At 54.6% G+C, this 15498-nt stretch overlaps 5 protein-coding genes across 5 annotated transcripts; 3 read left to right on the forward strand and 2 right to left on the reverse strand.

The window, feature by feature from the left end:
• Positions 1-5172: 5172 nt before the first annotated feature.
• CGCA056_v000010 (uncharacterized protein) lies at positions 5173-6210 on the forward strand (the record flags this gene model as incomplete). Its single annotated transcript, XM_037315271.1, has 1 exon — positions 5173-6210. One exon carries the CDS (start codon positions 5173-5175, stop codon positions 6208-6210), a length of 1038 nt encoding a protein of 345 aa, XP_037184886.1.
• A 281-nt stretch (positions 6211-6491) lies between these two features.
• Positions 6492-7559, reverse strand: HMT-1 (Homocysteine S-methyltransferase 1; the record flags this gene model as incomplete). Its single annotated transcript, XM_037315272.1, has 1 exon — positions 6492-7559. One exon carries the CDS (start codon positions 7557-7559, stop codon positions 6492-6494), a length of 1068 nt encoding a protein of 355 aa, XP_037184887.1.
• A 2316-nt stretch (positions 7560-9875) lies between these two features.
• Positions 9876-11458, forward strand: apdF-14 (Aspyridones efflux protein apdF; the record flags this gene model as incomplete). The annotated part of the gene is made up of 5 exons (XM_037315273.1): positions 9876-10387; positions 10443-10455; positions 10502-10743; positions 10795-11233; positions 11291-11458. 5 exons carry the CDS (start codon positions 9876-9878, stop codon positions 11456-11458), a joined length of 1374 nt encoding a protein of 457 aa, XP_037184888.1.
• Positions 11459-12225: 767 nt separating this feature from the next.
• On the forward strand, positions 12226-12674 carry CGCA056_v000013 (uncharacterized protein; the record flags this gene model as incomplete). The annotated part of the gene is made up of 2 exons (XM_037315274.1): positions 12226-12442; positions 12499-12674. 2 exons carry the CDS (start codon positions 12226-12228, stop codon positions 12672-12674), a joined length of 393 nt encoding a protein of 130 aa, XP_037184889.1.
• A 352-nt stretch (positions 12675-13026) lies between these two features.
• On the reverse strand, positions 13027-14535 carry hpm1-0 (Cytochrome P450 monooxygenase hmp1; the record flags this gene model as incomplete). Its single annotated transcript, XM_037315275.1, has 1 exon — positions 13027-14535. The coding sequence occupies one exon, from the start codon at positions 14533-14535 to the stop codon at positions 13027-13029; it is 1509 nt and encodes a 502-aa protein (XP_037184890.1).
• Between the last annotated feature and the right edge of the window lie 963 nt (positions 14536-15498).

Raw genomic sequence — 15498 nt, forward strand, 5'->3', positions numbered from 1 at the left:
CACATCATCACATGGCATGAGCTGGGACGCTTTGCTTGACTTGGGATCGACTTACTTGGGATGGTAAATAAGAGGTAATGGAAATCCCAAGCAAAGCAACTTGAACGAGATTTGGGAGGGGTGACCACGGGGCTACGGCGCGGCTATTTTTTACCTCACTCTCAAAGGTTCTCTGACACCGGGGGACTGGATGGAAGAGGAATGGATGGATGGGGTTGCGCGAGATCAAACGGGCAACTCCAGCCTAGAGGGAGCCTGCTGCACCAAAGCCCAAAGATTAAAAAAGAGGATGCCGTGCCAAAAAGGATAAACGAGTTAAGAGATGACAACGACGTGCGAAGATGGATGGAGGTCGACTTGGGAGTTGTATCTACGGTGCCAAGGGGCGGTGAAATGGCACAGCGAGGACACAGCAAGTCCAACGTGTGCGCCATACTGTGGGCGACTGAGCGAGCGCGGGATGCTTTATTCTGCCTCACGTTTCCAAGGGGGGGAAGGGCAGAGCAGACAGAGTCAGTTGCTGCTGGCTCCTTGGTGCTAGCTAAGCCAGGCCGGGAGTAGAAAGCCGGCTTGCTGTTTTGGAATGAGAAGCAGCGTGTCACAGAAAACAACGTTGCTTGCGTGCGGCCGCAAGAAGGAGGCTCGGTTGGCGCTGCTGGAAGGGGCAGAAAGGCAGCAAACCACAAAAGAATAAATCGCTCATAGACTGGCGCTGGCTGGTGATGCGAAATTACACAAAGTTGAAGTCGTTGGAGCTGGATATCCAAGTATCTCTTGGCGCAAGGAGGCTCTCCTGTGACTTGCCAGTGACAACCAATCGAGGTTTTGGCGCATCCTGCCCCGTGCTTTTTTATTTTTGCTTTATTTCTTTTCGGCCTGCCCTTGCTGCCTCTTGGCTTCTCCCCGAGTCCTGGCTGTGTTGGCTCTTTGGTCGCCCACGCTTCTTCTGCCCTAAGCTATGCGGTAAGAAGCATGGGTGTGTGTACCCCAAGTCGTCAACAGCCTAGGTAACGGACGGGTGGAGGTGGGTGTAGAGTCCACTTGGGGTTCGGGCCTTGGCCCTGTGTCTTGTTTTCTGCTACTGCTGCCGGTTGATGGAAGCGGATGACACAAGAGAGAGAGAGAGCGCGTGTGAGAAAAGCCGGCGGGAGTGAGACTGTGAAAGCGTGTGTGAGGAAGAGAGATTCCGTAGCTCCCCTTACCCTCCTCCACCTCTCTGTACGCCCTAGGGTCGTTCACCCCCCTCCCTCCGGTCCTTCACCTCCTAGCTGCCTCCCACTCTCCAGCCCTGCATCCATCCAGTCTGCATTCAAGGTCCTTTTCAAGCTTGCATTTCGATGGATCAAGCTCCTGCTGCTAGACGAGGCGGGTTGAGAGAGAGAGAGAGAGAGAGCTGGGTTGGGCGTCTCACGGTCTCATTGACCTCTTGCGTCCCTGCCGCCCGCTGCATGTCACCGCCAGAGTCAAGGGCAGAAAAAAAAAAAAAGGGCAAGAAAAAGACGACGGCTCTGGTTGGTCAGCACTGCCACAACTTCCCCAAATCCGTCATCCAACTCCAGCGGCGGCCGGTCCCTCGTTCCCAAGAGCTCTGTCATTCTCACTGAGATTTGGGCGCGTGCAAGTTGCAATGCAGATGTGGAGAGAGGCAGGAGACACATCAAGCTGCCTGTGTCTCGGTTTGCTGCAATGAGTTAGCACCGTCATCCGGGATTTCCCACTTTGAAGTCTTGCTAAGGCTCACGAATTGCATCCCACAATCTGCTGGTTTGTTGGCTCCGCTGCTGACTCCCCCCAGATGCCAATGGTTCATGGCATCCATCGCAACTCAAATCTCCTCGACTTGTTATCTCCTATCGCAGAGAATCTGATTATTGCTGCCCGCAACTAACCAAGCTGTCCGATCCGTACCAGCCAACGCTCTTTTGTCCTATTCTCATTGTTCCCTAAATAAACAGCACCAGTTCCCGCCTCCTCTAATTCTCTTTGTGCGGTCGGCACCGAATCTTCCCATCACCGCCTCTTTCCCAAGCAATCCAGACTCGCGCGGCCACCGCTCATTGAAGATTGCACCTCACCCGACTTAGATGGTAGACGTCCGGCGGACGATGGGCATGGATCGCAGTCTCGCAGCCCATCCCGCTTACTCGGCTCTGCCAGCCCGTTCGCCGCTTCGAATCGGCGCCTGCTCCCGCTCACACATCTTGCTTGCTTGCATCCTTCAGCCTGCTTGTTGCTCCTTTCCCCTCCCAAAATCCAGTCTAAGTGATTCAAGGCGTTTTATCACGCCGTACTTGTGATTAACGCTCTTCAGCATGGCCGGTAGCAAAACGTCAATGGCCCTCTCCCAATTGGCTCCCACTTATACGTACTCTCACTGCCACAATTCCCCCTCATCTTCAAGCCGGATTCTATTCCCTCAACCTAGACCATTTCAATGGAAAGAGCAGCAGCAACAGCAGCGCATGCAAGTGGGAGTGCAAAGTGCTGCATCAGCTCCAATCAATCCAAATCACCTCCGCCAGCCAGTCTCTCGGCCGGGGGAACGAACGAACGAACGAACCCACATTGCCTGTCGGACATACAGCCCTGACGCATACCCGGTCGTCTCCCCGCCCAGGGCAAGGCGCCAGCAGCAACCACAGCCGGCAATTGAACGTCCCAGTCTCTCTTCTGCAGTGCCTCCTTCATGACGATGTGTGAGCCTTTTTCTGCACACACTCGCTTTCCCACTCCCACTCTCTCCCACCCGCAAGCAAGCGTCGTTTGAAGTTGAACGACGTTCCGCCCAGAAAAACTAGTGCCGATCTCATCACGCGGCCACTGGGTGGTAGGCGGCCTCCTGGGCTCGCACCCCGGTTCCTGTTCGTTCGCTAGCCTACTCCACGATTGCCCTTGTTCCCCCAACGGCAGCAACAGCTTGAGGCCTCGGGGAGGGTCCTGCACTGCCCTTAAAGTCCCGCATGCCCAGACCGACAACACCTCTTGCGACGAAGGGGGAGGAGGGAGGAAGCTGCCGGATGGACCTGGACGTGGGTAGGGGTAGGTAGGGTTTTTTCCTGGCCCCATCTACAGAGTTCTCCATACACGATGAGATTGATTGACGAGCAGGAGAGGAGGGAGATGGCGACCGAGGGACCATTGCTCGCGTGCAGTGCAGAGAGAGAGGGGACGGACCCGAGAGGATGAAAGCTTCCCTCCCGCCCAGCCGGCCAGTCGCCTAATTCCCTGCTGACACCCTGCCCAGACGGACGTGGACAGAAGCTGCCCGTCCCGATACATGCCATACCCGCGCAGACAGGCACAGGCCCAGGTAGCTAGCTGGGCGGTATTGGCACTGCTATGCGCTGCAATGGAAGAGCAGCGGCGCAATGCGTTGCTGCTGACTCTGATTCTGACTCTCCCTTTCTCACCTCCCCTTACCTCAAACACACGTACCGGGCTGCGCGTCCGCTGTCGTGTGTAGTTTGCGTACCTAGTCTGCCAATGCTGGCGCAGCATCAGCCAGCCAACATTGATGTGCAGAACTGGAGATTCCAGACCCGCGTAGAGACGGTGCTGTCACGTCTGTCAGGAACGAGCTGCAGAAAGCAGAGCGGGAAAATGTACGAATACGTCTATGAGGGGCGTTGGTGCTGCTCCTCTTCCCATTTCAACACCGGCGTACGCCCGCACACACGCCGTGGGCCACGCACACCGTCACTCAATCCCTCACACACTCACTCACTCAGTCACTCTGCTACTCTGCAAGGCAAATACAGTACATTCAGTACTGGTAGTCAGTACGTAGTCGCTGGCTGATCATTACTAAGGCAAAAGTCAGTCGGTCGGTCCCCCATTTCCTTTGATGACTTTTCAAAGGTGCCGGGCACCGTAGGTCGGGGTCTGCCGACAAGATGGCTCCGCGCCACGGGGCCACACATCTCTAATTCTGGCCGTCGGTCAGTGCTTTTTCGTCGCTCTTTTTTTTTTTTTTTTTTTTTTTTTTTTTTTTTTTTTTTTTTTAAATTCCCGCATGGGCAACTGGGCATGGCATCCATCGCCATCGCCGTGGCCTATGCAGTCAGTTCCAGACCAGCCGGAGCTGGGTTTGCCAGCAAAGAAATTCGAACAAGACCAGGCCGGACTGAGAACAGCACAAGACTTGAGTCGGTGCATCCCATCTCGTCCCAATGCCACACACGCCAATCCCTCCTTCGTCTTTTCGTCGTCTCTTTCGCCTCTCGCTCTTTCGCCTGCTTTGCTTCTTACCTGCTGTTACGGCACCAAAATCCGGTCATCTCATCTTGTTGCATCCCGTCCAGCGCCCAGTTTGGTCGACGAGAAAAGCACACAAGAACTCAAAATCCCCTCTCCTTTTTTTCTCTCTCCCCTGCCTCAAGCGGCGCATTGCACTTGCATATGGAGGGCGCTTGTTTATCCGATCCCCCACAGGAAGAAGCGGCAACTGCAGCATCAGTCGAAGTCTCGTCTTCGTGCACCGGCCGGTTTCCCATCCACTTCTCATACGCTTCCCCCCCGTCAGTCTGTCCTGACCTGATACCGAACTTGGTTCTCTCCTCTCAATCTTTTCCCCGCTAGAATCTTCCATCACCGTTTGTTCGTTTCGTTTTCGTTGTTTCGTTGCTGCCGTCGTCTTGGCTCGACTCGAGCGCCGGTCTCCAACTGAATGACGTCGTTCCCCAAAGGGCCGACTCCGCTACTACTGCTGCTGCGCCTCAATCGACCCAAGACCCCTACAGCAAGCAGCTGCACCAGTCAGTCTACTGCGTCTGTCCTGCGTCGTTTCTGTGGTGCTTCCCAGTCCCAGTCCGGCCAGTAGTCAGTCCAGTCCAAGGTCCCAAGATCCAGTCGCTGCACCGCTTCTCTTCGCCGCCGCCCTCCTCCTCCTCCTCTTCCTGCGCCTCGGAGTAAATTTTCGCCCTCCGCACGCACGCTGCTTGGTGGTGGTGGTGCTGCTGCTGCTGCCCAGAGGTCCACGGGTTTCTTGGGTTGCAGTCGTGTCCGTCGTTCGCCCGTCGTTTGGGTTTTTGGGGTCGGGGCCCCCCTCTCTGTGCGACACTCTCTCTCACCTCCCGCCGGTGTCCGTCGACTAGAGTTTGCGTGCACTCTCACCACCAACCACCAAAAGAGCAGGCAATCAGCAACGCAACGAAACCCAAATCCTCCCGCACAATGGCCATCGGTTTGCTGGGTATTCCGAGGGAAATTCGGGACTTGATTCTCGACCAGGTCATATTCCTGCCCGACCGCGAGCCTCCGCAGAATCCCTCCGTCAGCCAGGGCCGGAAAAGGCGCGAGTACAAGGGTAAAGGTTTTTTTGATGGCCACGACATTTGGGTAGAGAAGCAGCAGCAACGCACACCACCCGCCGGCACGCCCAACACCGCTATCCTCCTCGTTAATCAACAATTGCACGATGAAGCCAAGTCCCTGCTTGCGTCAAAAGGAACCCATTACCGTTTGGACGTCATGTATGTCAAGGAATGTGGCTTGTGGCCGACTTGGCTTGCCGTGCCAAGAACGACCCGCCATGCCGACAGCGTAAACGTTCAGTTCCGCATTTTCGATCCGCCAAAGGATGTCGACCCCGACTGGAAGAACGAAGAGCAGTTCCGCGGCGGCGACGGCGGCCCGCCCTTTATCGTCTGGAATTTTTACGCCATGCTGTCTGGCTACCTGCGATACGGCCCGACCGCCTTTAGCAGTGTCGTCGCCGACCCGTCAAACTTCACCATCAAGAAGCTCGTGATAGACGTCGTCGCCCCACCCGCCAACGAGAAGCATGATCGCCTCGTACCGGGAGGCACACGTCGCGCCATCGACCTGTTTGAGGGCTTCACTCATATGGTCATGGACGCAGAGAAGCGCGAGAGGCGCGGGATCACTTGGCCTCGCCCACCCGAAGGCAGAGAACACCTCATTCCGGCTGAGAAGCTGGCTTTCTTCATGTGCAGCCAGATTGGCGGCCTTCTCTCCATGTATCGTGACTGGGGCGAGTACGGCGCTGCCCTGTACGAGGGCATCGGCAGTATTCAGATCCGAGTCAACGGCGAGCTGCGCCGCGAGTTCGACATGGACGAGATGCTCGCCAGGTTACCAATCCAGCCCATCACGGCGTGGAATGAAAAGGAACAACAAAAGAGACAGAGGCGCTTCGACGAATGGAAGGCCCACGCGACTGCGATAAGACAAGGTTGGAAGAAAGCGTGATGGAGAGAAGAGAGTTGGGGCAATAATGACTTGATGAATTTTTGCTTTGGCCGTACAGGCCTCGGAGGGAGATGACTCTTCTCCCTCCATTGCATTGGGCGGCGATACCACCGGATAAAAGGGTCCTTTCTTGGGATGGTTTTCCTTTTGGTGCATGGTACATGGGGACCAACGAGGTCGGATATGCGGACGGTCTCGGAGCGGGAGGGGTTCGGTACGGATACGGCGCCGGGGACTGAAAGCCGGGACTGCGGGACCGGGGTAATGATGCTCTTCCTATATTACCGAGATAGGCCTTCCACCGTGGCCCGGAGCCTGGCGATATCAGCGTGGCTTGCTTTGCAGCACCCGCCCACAACAATTTGCTTCCAAATACCACGAGATTGAGCATTGGCAACAACCTCTGTGAGCTGTGCTTCCCATGATGTCTTTGGGTGATTTGATCCCTCTGGGAGTTCCCATTTCTGAGTGGTGGTGTTGTAGACCTCCCCGTTGGTGCCGTCCGGGTAGAGAATCAGGGCCGGTGCCTCGGCGACGACGCCGTCAGTGATGAGCTCCTGAACAGCCGACTCATAGCTCTTGACGAGGGACTCCAGCTTCCAGACCTTGGTGCAGTTGATGCCAATACCCCACGGGCGACATGCGGCGATCTCGGGGCTGAGCATGGCTGCCACAGCCTCCTTGATAGATGATCCGTCGGGCAGGCGCTCATCATCACCGGGGAACAGCGATGCGATCCAGAACGGGAGGGCAGAGTCGGTGGCCAGGACACCGGTCTTATCCAGAGCTTGCCTGATGGCCTTGATCTCGTCGGCGCGGGGAATGGTCTCAATGGCAACGTAGCTAACCGGCGATGCGAAAGCGCCAGCGTTGTTGAAGAGCTGCAGGCGCTCAAGATGCCAGTCGCGCAGCTTCTCAAGTGAGTCGTGGTCCTCGTCATAGGCGCCGCTGTACTCTTGGCCGGGAATCATACATGCGCCGTAGGGACCAATACTGAGAGCGGTCTTGGCACCGGTTGCGCGTCCCGCATCATGGGCGATGCGGACAGCGTCCTTGATAAAGTTGCCAATGGTGGCACGGTCAATGCCATTGGGATGCTCGGGGGTGCGTGTATTTGCGAAACCATGAATGGACAGCTGGTAGGTGGCAGTGAGGATGATGTCTACGGGGACATCGCCAAAGTCCTTCTGACAAGCAAGCAGCGTATCCTGGCCGTCAACAAGCAGATGAGTAGACCAGAGAGGGGTGGTGGCCGAGTTAAACTTGAGGCCGTACTTGTCCTCGAGTGATGTGCCGAGCCCTCCGTCGAGGATAAGGACCCTGGATTCGGCCTCAGTCGCGTCGGCCATTTTTTTGCGATCCGCGTCGAAGTTTAAATAGAATGCGACTGACTGACTCTCTTTCTCTTTTGTCCAGGTATAGGTGTAACTGACGTCGAAATCGGGCAAGGTAGGAAATAAAATAGAACAAAATAAAATAACCTCGAGGAGACCCGGACTGATCTGGTCTGGTCTGGTCCGGGGAAGCAGCAGCAGAAGGGGTGTCGACGTCGTGTCTTGGGGCTTGGGGGATTTCTTGGGTCTTGGTCTTTCTTGAGAGGGACCTCGTCGGGGTCGGGGCTTGGAAGGGGGGGAGGCGGAAGAGAAGCCTGGGCAGGGAGCGGGCTTGGAAGGGTTCCACCCTGGAGAAAAATTTGGGAAAGCATTACGACGACTCTGGCTGACTAACACGCTTTTTGGGCTGTTGCCAAGAACAACCGGCAGGAACTTCCGCGAAAGTGCAGCGATGCCTCCTTCCTGCCCTTCAGCTCTTGGCGCAGTCTGGTCTCGCACTCAAGCACAAGCACACTGCAGTCCAGTTGCGAATGGGGAAGGAGTACGTCACACAATACCTACTGTACGGATGGATACCTTCCTCCTCAATGCTCCCTTCCACCCTTTGTGCCTTCCTCGTATGTTAGCCTCAACTACCTAATGTGTGGGAAGGTACTCCCGTTTGTACCTACCACCTACGGTCTACCCAAAGATGCATCACGACTTACTTCCATTGCTCTTTCTTTCTTTTCTCATAAATGTCATTTACCTCACCTACTAGCAGCAGGCAGTAACGATGGGCCTCTCCTCCCTCCTGCTTTCAAATGCTTTGGAAAGTACTGCTGCACCAACCAACGCACCTTCCTTCGGTCTCGGCATCCCTCGCCGGCGGCCTCTTCTTTTGCCAAGACCCGACCTGCGGCCATCCCATCAAAGGGGGGTGGGTGGAGGGGGCCTCAATTTCAATCACTTTCTCACACACAAAATGACACAGCTAACCTCACCAAAAACTTGCTTCGATCCAATCTTGTCGCCAAAAAAAAACATCACAACCAGGAAAACATCATGCTGTCCCTTTACCTAACTGCAAAATAAACTTCTGTCATCTCATGTAGGAGGGGCGGGAGAAGATTCTACCCCGCGTACTACGCAATACTAGCACAGGAAGCATTGCGCTACCGAGAATGAGCCTTTCTAAGCTTTTTGTTGATACGGATATCAACTTCACATTGATGCTTCTCCCAGTGTGTGCGGTCCAGACGCGAGCTGGAGACACACTCGTACCAGTCACAACCTTGCCTCCAACGGCGGGGGATAAGCTTATTCATTGGATGTGCACGGCACGCGCGGCAGCTCCAGTCCCTCTAGAACAACACTAATAAATGCCCCTCTTCTGATGACGACTGGCACGGGGAATCGAGATCACTCCAGACTATGTGTCATGGCTTCATGCTATCCGTACATGTCGCGAATGACTCTTGCAAGAACAGCACCTCTCAAGCAGCTCTCTCTGATAATCACATTCTTGTCGTGTTCCTCGTCCTGAAATCTGCTACCTTTGCGAAACATGAACACGGCAGGCGTCTTTCTCAACCAGATGGAGCGCATATCGCGCCAGCTTTCGGGGCTGCTTGCCGAATGGCCCACTTACCTACCCATCATTGCTAGACAAGTACCCGTGTATTCAGCTGCCATGTTCCAACTCCACCAACTGAATTCCAGAGGATTTAATCCATTCCACATGCACCAACACAAACGATACTTTTCGCTGAGCCACCACTGTAGTAATCAAGCCTTATGAGGCGCTCGCGCTCCGCGGGCTCAGTTGCAGTCGCCTTAGCTTCCGACGCCGCGACGCGCCGAAAACAAGGGTCTCAGAGTCCGCCCGCCGCCCGCTGTGCGTGTCCAACGGGATCCGTACATGCACCGATGTAACATCGTTTAACTTTAACCGCCAGCGAAGCTGAAGAACCCCACCAAAATATTCGCTCTGGTCTTTGCTGGCTGGCGACGAATGATGAGCTTTTCGTCCACTTCTTGGCGGAACGTCATATTTCCGGCCTCGCTGGCTCCCAGGACCCGCCGAAGAAGACATCTTCGGAGCCGGGCGGGGCACGGCGAAGCGTCCGGCCCCTCCGCCGAGCCGGGAGCTACTATAAAGTTTAGCGGAGCTTGTCAGCAGAAGGGCGCGCTGGGCGTCGGTGGGGCCATACAGGTTTCCCCCGGCGACGACTCACTGCCCCTGATGACCTTTCATCAAAAACAATCGTCTTCCGACATTCAGTCAATCCCGACTTTGCGTCGTCGCAAGTGAAGCGTCTGCACTAGGTAGTTTTTGAAGACGAACGAGCCATGTCGACAACCACAGCGACCGCAACAGCCTCCGCCTCAACGTCCGGCATCGAGCTGACGCCCCTCCCACCACAAATCAACCAAAAATCTCCCGGTGCAAGTGTCTCTCAAACGGACGATGATAGCAGCAATGATCCGGTTCTTCAAGCCTCGCGTCTTGCGGATTCCTCTGTGCCGGAAGGCGGCTACGGCTGGGTCGTGGTGACGGGCTGCTTCGCCATTGCGTGGTGGATCATCGGTACATCGTATTCCTGGGGTGTCATCCAAAGCGCTCTCGTCGACGATGGTCTCGCCACGCCCGCTGTGCTCTCCTTCGTCGGATCGTTGGCAGCAGCCCTGATCTCGGCAATGGCCATCATCAACTCGCGTGTCATGCGTCGCTTCGGCCCGCGAAGGGTGGGTTTGCTGGGAATCGCCTTGATTGGGCTGAGTGAGATCCTCAGCAGCTTTGCTGTCAAGAATGTCGGGGCGCTCTTTGCCACCAGTGGTTTTATGATGGGATTAGGCATGAGGTAAGGCTGCTTCCGGTCCCAACCAGACCATCGGTAGTACTGACTCGTCTTCCAGCTTGTGTTTTTCGGTGAGTGGTACCCAGGTTGGTGATTAACCACATCTGACATTAATAGATCGTCTCTACGATCCCCGCGCAATACTTCAGCCGAAAGCGTGGCCTGGCAAATGGCATCGTCTTCGCCGGTGGCGGCCTCGGCGGTGCTGTCAACAGCTTCGCCTTGGATGCACTCCTCAATCACCTCGGTCCGGCCTGGGCATACCGTGTTCTTGCTCTTGTCACCTTGGCTACCGGTCTTCCAGCTGCGTGGATCATCAAGGAGCGGGTTCCAATCAGGAGTTCCGGATTCGTTGAGTGGTAGGTCTTCAAGAAGCAGTCTACATGCTCTCGCTAACACAGGTTCCGAAGGCGCCTCTTTAAGTCCTTCACCTTCCTGGTCATCTTCCTTGCTGGAGCTGTGGGCACATTCCCTCTCTTCGTGCCACCATTCTTTCTGCCACTCTACTCGAAATCCATCGGGCTCTCTTCCTCAACAGGGGCTGGCCTAGTTGCAGGCTTCAACTTCTCTTCGGCCATAGGCCGCATCTGTTGTGGCGTCCTTTGCGACCACTTTGGCGCCCTTAACGTGTTGTTTGCCTCAATGTTCTTGTCGGCCGTTAGCGTCCTCGCCATCTGGCCGGTTTCAACGACACTGGCGCCCATGATTTTGTTCGTCATTGTCAATGGCATCTCCAACGGTGGCTTCTTCTCGACCATGCCCACCGTCGTTGGCAATGTGTTCGGATCCGCCCGAGTATCAGTCGCGATGAGCATGATTGTGACAGGTTGGGCCGGCGGTTATCTCATGGTGAGTCTCGTCACATTCCGCAGATGAAGTTTTGCCTCAGCTAACCCAGTCGCACAGGGTGCGCCCATTGCTGGTTATCTACTCGAGGCGTATGGAGGTGAGAACAATGGACTACAAGCCTACCGTCCTGCCATGTTCTACGCTGGCTCGTTATCGCTCGCATCGGCCGGGCTGATTGCCATGGTGCGCTTCCGGATGAACAGAAAGATTTTGGCCAAGTTGTGAGGGGTTGAGACGAGCCGATAGAGACACCTCGCTCATTCATGCAAAGCAAGATGGACGACTAGTAAGAGTAAAAGACATGTATGATAAGATAGAAGATGGCTTTCAGGGCGGTGGAACAACAAGTCTGGAGACCGAAGACCGGCCGGCGGTCTGAAGATCAAGGGAAGTTGCGTCAGTGTAACACCGTAGCCAATGAAGACTGACTAAAATTCCTCCCACCTCAGTTCACATAATCGTACCTATGCTGGGCGTCAAGCTGTGAAAATGATTCAACTCTGATCGGCTTTCCCAAGTTTCTTTCTCACTGCAGCCCTACCCCCCACTCGATCCACCGTCGCATTGCATCCTCCGCGCCGCTGCTGCCTGGACGGCCCCACCCAGCGCTGCAGCTCCCCGATCAGCCCCGGACCCCCGCCGATGGCTGCGGAAGATGTCCCTGTTCAATGGCCTTGCTGAGTGCAATTCAGCTAAATCTATTGGTGCATGTCTGACTCACGCCGGCCTGATCCTCTCGATCTGCACGTGCCGACGCGGTGCATTCGCGCGCTCTCAGCTCGACACGGAGATTGCCATATCCGACGCGATCTCTCCCTAGCTGAACGCCTTTGACGCCATTGGGGTACATATTACCCCGCCGGTCTCCCTACCGTCCGACACAAATATCAACAATTCAACTGCTCGACTATCACGACCCTTCCATCATCCACAATCGATTGCTTAATCTTCTGAGTTCTTTCTGTCCATCTTTGACGATAATAACCGCAGACATGTCCATCGACCACGTCGGCCTGTACGTCCCCGCTAGCATCTACAAGGAGACTGTGCAATGGTACCTCACCGCTCTTGAGCCAATTGGCTTCAAGAAGTTCGTCGAGCCCAATGAGTACGCCTGCGGTCTCGGCATCCATTCTCCCGACTTCTGGATTGCGTCACACAAGGCCGAAAAGGCCAATATCCCTCTTCACATCGGCTTCAAGGCAGAGAGTAAGTTTTCCATTCCGTAGTGTGTAGACTATGTGACTAATCTTCGATGGATACAGACCGCAAAGTTATCGACGAATTTCACAAGGCTGCGCTTGAAGCTGGCGGAAAGGATAACGGTGCTCCCGGTCTTCGACCCCAATACCACCCGAACTACTACGGCGCTTTCGTGATCGATCCCGCAGGAAATAATGTTGAGGTTGTCTGCCACAAGCCGGAAGTCATTGACGATTAAAGACCAATTGATCGAAGACCTGAATAAAGGGATATGACGAATCACGACGCATAGGAACGACGAAAGGGGCACGGTCTTTCGTAGAGATATTTTCGTTGATATTCGAACACTTGGGCCAGAGAGCAAGGATGCAGTGACAGATTTGTTTTCCGTGTGTCTTCGGTGTAAAGAGACGACTGCCGGATATCATCGTGAAGGGTGCAAAGAGTCTGGGCTAGGAATCCATCTGGCTTGGAAAATCCAATTCGTTTTCCGCCACAGAAGCAAATTTTGCCATCTTTTCGGCACCTTGAAACGCGCGCAGTTGCGTGTAGATACAGAGTTCAATTATTGCTAAGGACTTCAGAATAGCTCAGCCCACCCATGTGTTGATAACGTGAGAGTACCGAGGGGTGAAGATGAGAAAGCATTCATCATACCGCGATCGAAACCCGTTTGCTTCGAAAGGTGTCATCGACTCTGGGGTTGTCTCAGGAGCAACTGTGATTTTGTATTCTCGTAAGACCGCTGCGAGAATCAGACGCATCTGGTAGGTCGCCATGTTCCCACCCGGGCAGCGTCGAGCGCCCACGCCAAAAGGTGCCGTAAGTCGTCGTCGCTCGATGAGGTTTTCTTCCTCCAGCCAGCGTGTCGGGTCAAAGACGTCGTAATTGGGGAACAGGTCGGGTCTCTGTCGGCTCATGGACAGAGACTGAGTGGTAACCACCGTGCCCTCTGGGATATAGTAACCAAGGACGTCGATCCCTCCCTTGGGGACAACTCGGCTTCCGGTCAGGGCTACAGGAGGTCGGAAGCGGAGGCCCTCGGTGACGCAGGCACCCAGAAGCTTAAGGCTTTCAAGATTTTCATTGTTGTGCTGGGTGTTGATCTCCTCGACTACGCTTTCTTGAAGGTTGGTGTTCTTTGCAAGCTCGTAGAAGATGAATGCCAGAGCGGACGAGGTGGTCTCGGTAGCAGCGAGGATCTGGCCAGCCATCTCGGCGCTTATCTCGTCGTGAGACCAGTTGATTCCCTTCTCCTGCTTCTCCATGAGAAGCTGGTAGACAGTCGGAACTTCGTCGCGATCCACAGGATCAACCTTCTCGGCTTCCTTACAAATTTGCGAGCCCAGTTCGAACAGCCTGTCGCTTGACTCGACGCGAAACTTTGGATGAGCAATCGGAGTGAACTTCAGCCATTCGAAAAGCCAATTCGGCAGACACAAACGCCAGACGACGAGAAAGTTGTATTCTCCGACAATATGAGGGAAGTCGCCTGGATCGATCTTCGCTTGGGAACCTGCCATGACAACCTGGGAGTTGAGCAGAGTCGCAACACGGAGATGATATACAATGTCCTCGGACTTTTCGCCTTTCGAAGTACCCAGATTGCGGACCATCATGTTGACATTATCCTCAAAGATAGGATGCCAATACTTCATTGCCTTGGTTGTGGTAGCGAACATGACGGGCCGACGGCGTTCGCGTGCGATGTTGTTCTGAGGGTACGTGACTGTCCACTCATGGCCTCCAATACGCAGAGCTCGGATGGCGCGGGGGGCAGTGTCGAGATCTTGTCTGGCGAAGACGGCTTGAAGAGATGGAGAATCATTGACGAGGACCATGTTGGGGCTGATGCGCACCACAGGACCATACTGCCTGAGGAGGTCGTCGGCGGTGAATGATAGCTTGCCGTGCCATCGTTGCCAACGAATCCAGAGAGAGCTTGCTGCAGGAAACCAGGGGCCTGGAACTTTCTTAAGGGCGTGAAACTTGGAAGAGTACACCATCTTGCCTGCTTCCAGCAAGATGAAAAAGGCGAGGCATGCCAGCAAAGCATACAAAGAGCCGAAGCTCGGCGAGATGATCAAAGTCTCAAGCATCTTGTCAAAACTAGTTAATAGGATGTTAAGCGAACGAACAAAGCAATTTGAAAGTGTTTCTCTTTCCTCTCTACAAATACAGAGGGGTTTTTGGTCTTTATGAAATCTGGCCCCCTCCATCTTTGAGGCGACTATTGCCGGGGTCAGAGCCAGACAGAAGGCAGCTAGAACGTATCAGTTGTTGATTCTCGTAGAGGGCATTTTCCGAGATTGCAAGGTTCCCTCTTGCAGGGAGATGCTCGTTATTTTCTCGCCCCGCATGGGGTACCCCCGCCAATCCATCATCCAGACTGCAATCTTTGGACGGATTCATGGATTCGAGGGCTGCCAGGAAAGCTTGTAGCGGAAAATGACAGAACTCTCCGAAGCGTCGGGTTGAAGGTAGTGTTGCAGGCTGCAGCAACGATTTCTGATCTGATTTTGACAGACAGACACCAATGATCACCACGGGGAGACTCCTTGTTTCTTAGAAAGCATCTTTGGTATGACTGCCTTTTGTTATCGCCAGAGACGTGTGTACCCACGAAGAAAGCTTAAATGCCATCGGAACTACCTTGCACCTAATTAGCCTATATAGCGCGACAGCGACCCCACGAATTTCCACATTCTTACCAAACCCCGAGTGCTTTGCCACCAAAGTCTTGAACCAATTTGAATAGAGTTTTCAGGGTGTTTGCAAGGCCTATCACAGCCATTCTTTCACACAATGCGCCGCGTAGGCTCGTTTGCCGATGTTTCGCGGAGCCTGCGACTGGCCGGTGAGACTCGCTTCCACAGTGAAACCTGATTAGGCGAATACGTTGCCAACGAGTCAGAGTAATTCCAAAGACATGCAACGTGGTCGGCTGTTTCTTACATAAATACACAAACCTCGTTTCCCGGTGCCATGGAACTGAATGTTAGAAAATGGCAAGCCCTTGGGAATCAAGATCTGTGTGGTGATTGCCGACTGCATTGCGCAGG

Source organism: Colletotrichum aenigma (genome assembly GCF_013390185.1).
Source record: "Colletotrichum aenigma strain Cg56 chromosome Unknown KSG_Cg56_contig01, whole genome shotgun sequence".
In the NCBI taxonomy this organism is placed as follows: domain Eukaryota; kingdom Fungi; phylum Ascomycota; class Sordariomycetes; order Glomerellales; family Glomerellaceae; genus Colletotrichum; species Colletotrichum aenigma.